Source organism: Bison bison, unplaced genomic scaffold, assembly GCF_000754665.1.
Source record: "Bison bison bison isolate TAMUID 2011002044 unplaced genomic scaffold, Bison_UMD1.0 scf7180017864492, whole genome shotgun sequence".
NCBI lineage: Eukaryota > Metazoa > Chordata > Mammalia > Artiodactyla > Bovidae > Bison > Bison bison.
Genome location: NW_011495051.1, coordinates 5,260,296 through 5,261,371, shown reverse-complemented (window position 1 = coordinate 5,261,371; position 1,076 = coordinate 5,260,296). Strand labels below are relative to the sequence as shown.

The 1,076-nt window shown below is 50.8% G+C and overlaps 1 protein-coding gene across 1 annotated transcript in view; it reads left to right on the top strand.

The window, feature by feature from the left end:
• Positions 1 to 1,076, top strand: part of C3 (complement component 3) — a 36,287-nt gene that overhangs the window by 1,225 nt on the left and 33,986 nt on the right. Inside the window, exons 3-4 of the mRNA XM_010828469.1 lie at positions 19 to 41; positions 1,001 to 1,072. Coding sequence (XP_010826771.1) covers positions 19 to 41; positions 1,001 to 1,072 — 95 coding nt within the window. The remainder of the gene's footprint in view (positions 1 to 18; positions 42 to 1,000; positions 1,073 to 1,076) is intronic.

Here is a 1,076-nt window from a genome sequence, read left to right as displayed (position 1 = left end):
TGAACAGCAACAATGGTGACCTGAGCACCGTCACCATCAAGGTGGGCGCGCCAGGGAGCCCAGTCCTGCTGATGCTGCACCAGCTCCGAGAGTCCTCCACGCATCCACGTGGCTGAGCTCCTTCTCGCTCTCTGAGCCCCACCCACACTGCCTGAGCCCCGCCCCTTCTGAGTCTCCCCCTCCCCCATCTGAGCCCTCCCTTTTCTGAGCCCCTCCCACTGCTTCATCCAGTGCTTTCTCTGAGCTGTCTCCACCTTCTTTTTTATTTTAAATTAATTAATTTATTTTAATTGGAGGACAATTACTTTACAATATTGTGATGGTTTTTGCCATACATCAACATGAATCGGCCACGGGTATGCATGTGTCCCCCTCCATCCTAAAAACCGCTTCCACAATTCTCCCCCCCCTATCCCTCTGGATTGTCCCAAAGCACTGGCTTTGGGTTCCCGGCTTAAAAAAAAAAAAAAGAAAAAAAACTTTTAATTTATACTGGAGCATAATTGATTAGCAATGTTGCAGTAATTTCAGGTGTACAGTCAAGTGATTCAGTGATACATATACATGTATCTATTCTTTTCCAAATTCTTGCCTCATTTAGGCTGTTACATAATATTGAGCAGAGGTCCCTGTGCTATACAGTAGCCCCCTGATCTCTCTCAAGTCCACCTCCTTCCAAGCCCTAGGATCTCTGAGCCCTTTCCCATTTCTGAGCCCCCGCCCTCCAAGCCCCTCCCTCTCTTAAGCCCTCTTCCTTCAGAGGCCCTTCCATCTGAGTCTTCTTTTTGAGTCCCTTCCCCTTCTGAGCCCTCCCTCCTCTGAGCCGCCTCTTACTCCCCCTTCCCATCCCTCCCTCTGACTCCCACCCCCTCTCTTACCCTCCCGCCATCTCAGTACCCCGTTACTCCCCAAATCTGGGCAAACCAGAATTGATGGGCAGGCTGTGTTGTGAAGAGGGCAGGTGGAGCAGACCCCTAATGATCTCTTGGTTCACGCCCAGATCCCGGCCAGCAAAGAGTTAAAATCCGACAAGGGGCACAAGTTCGTGACTGTCGTAGCGACCTTTGGGAATGTCC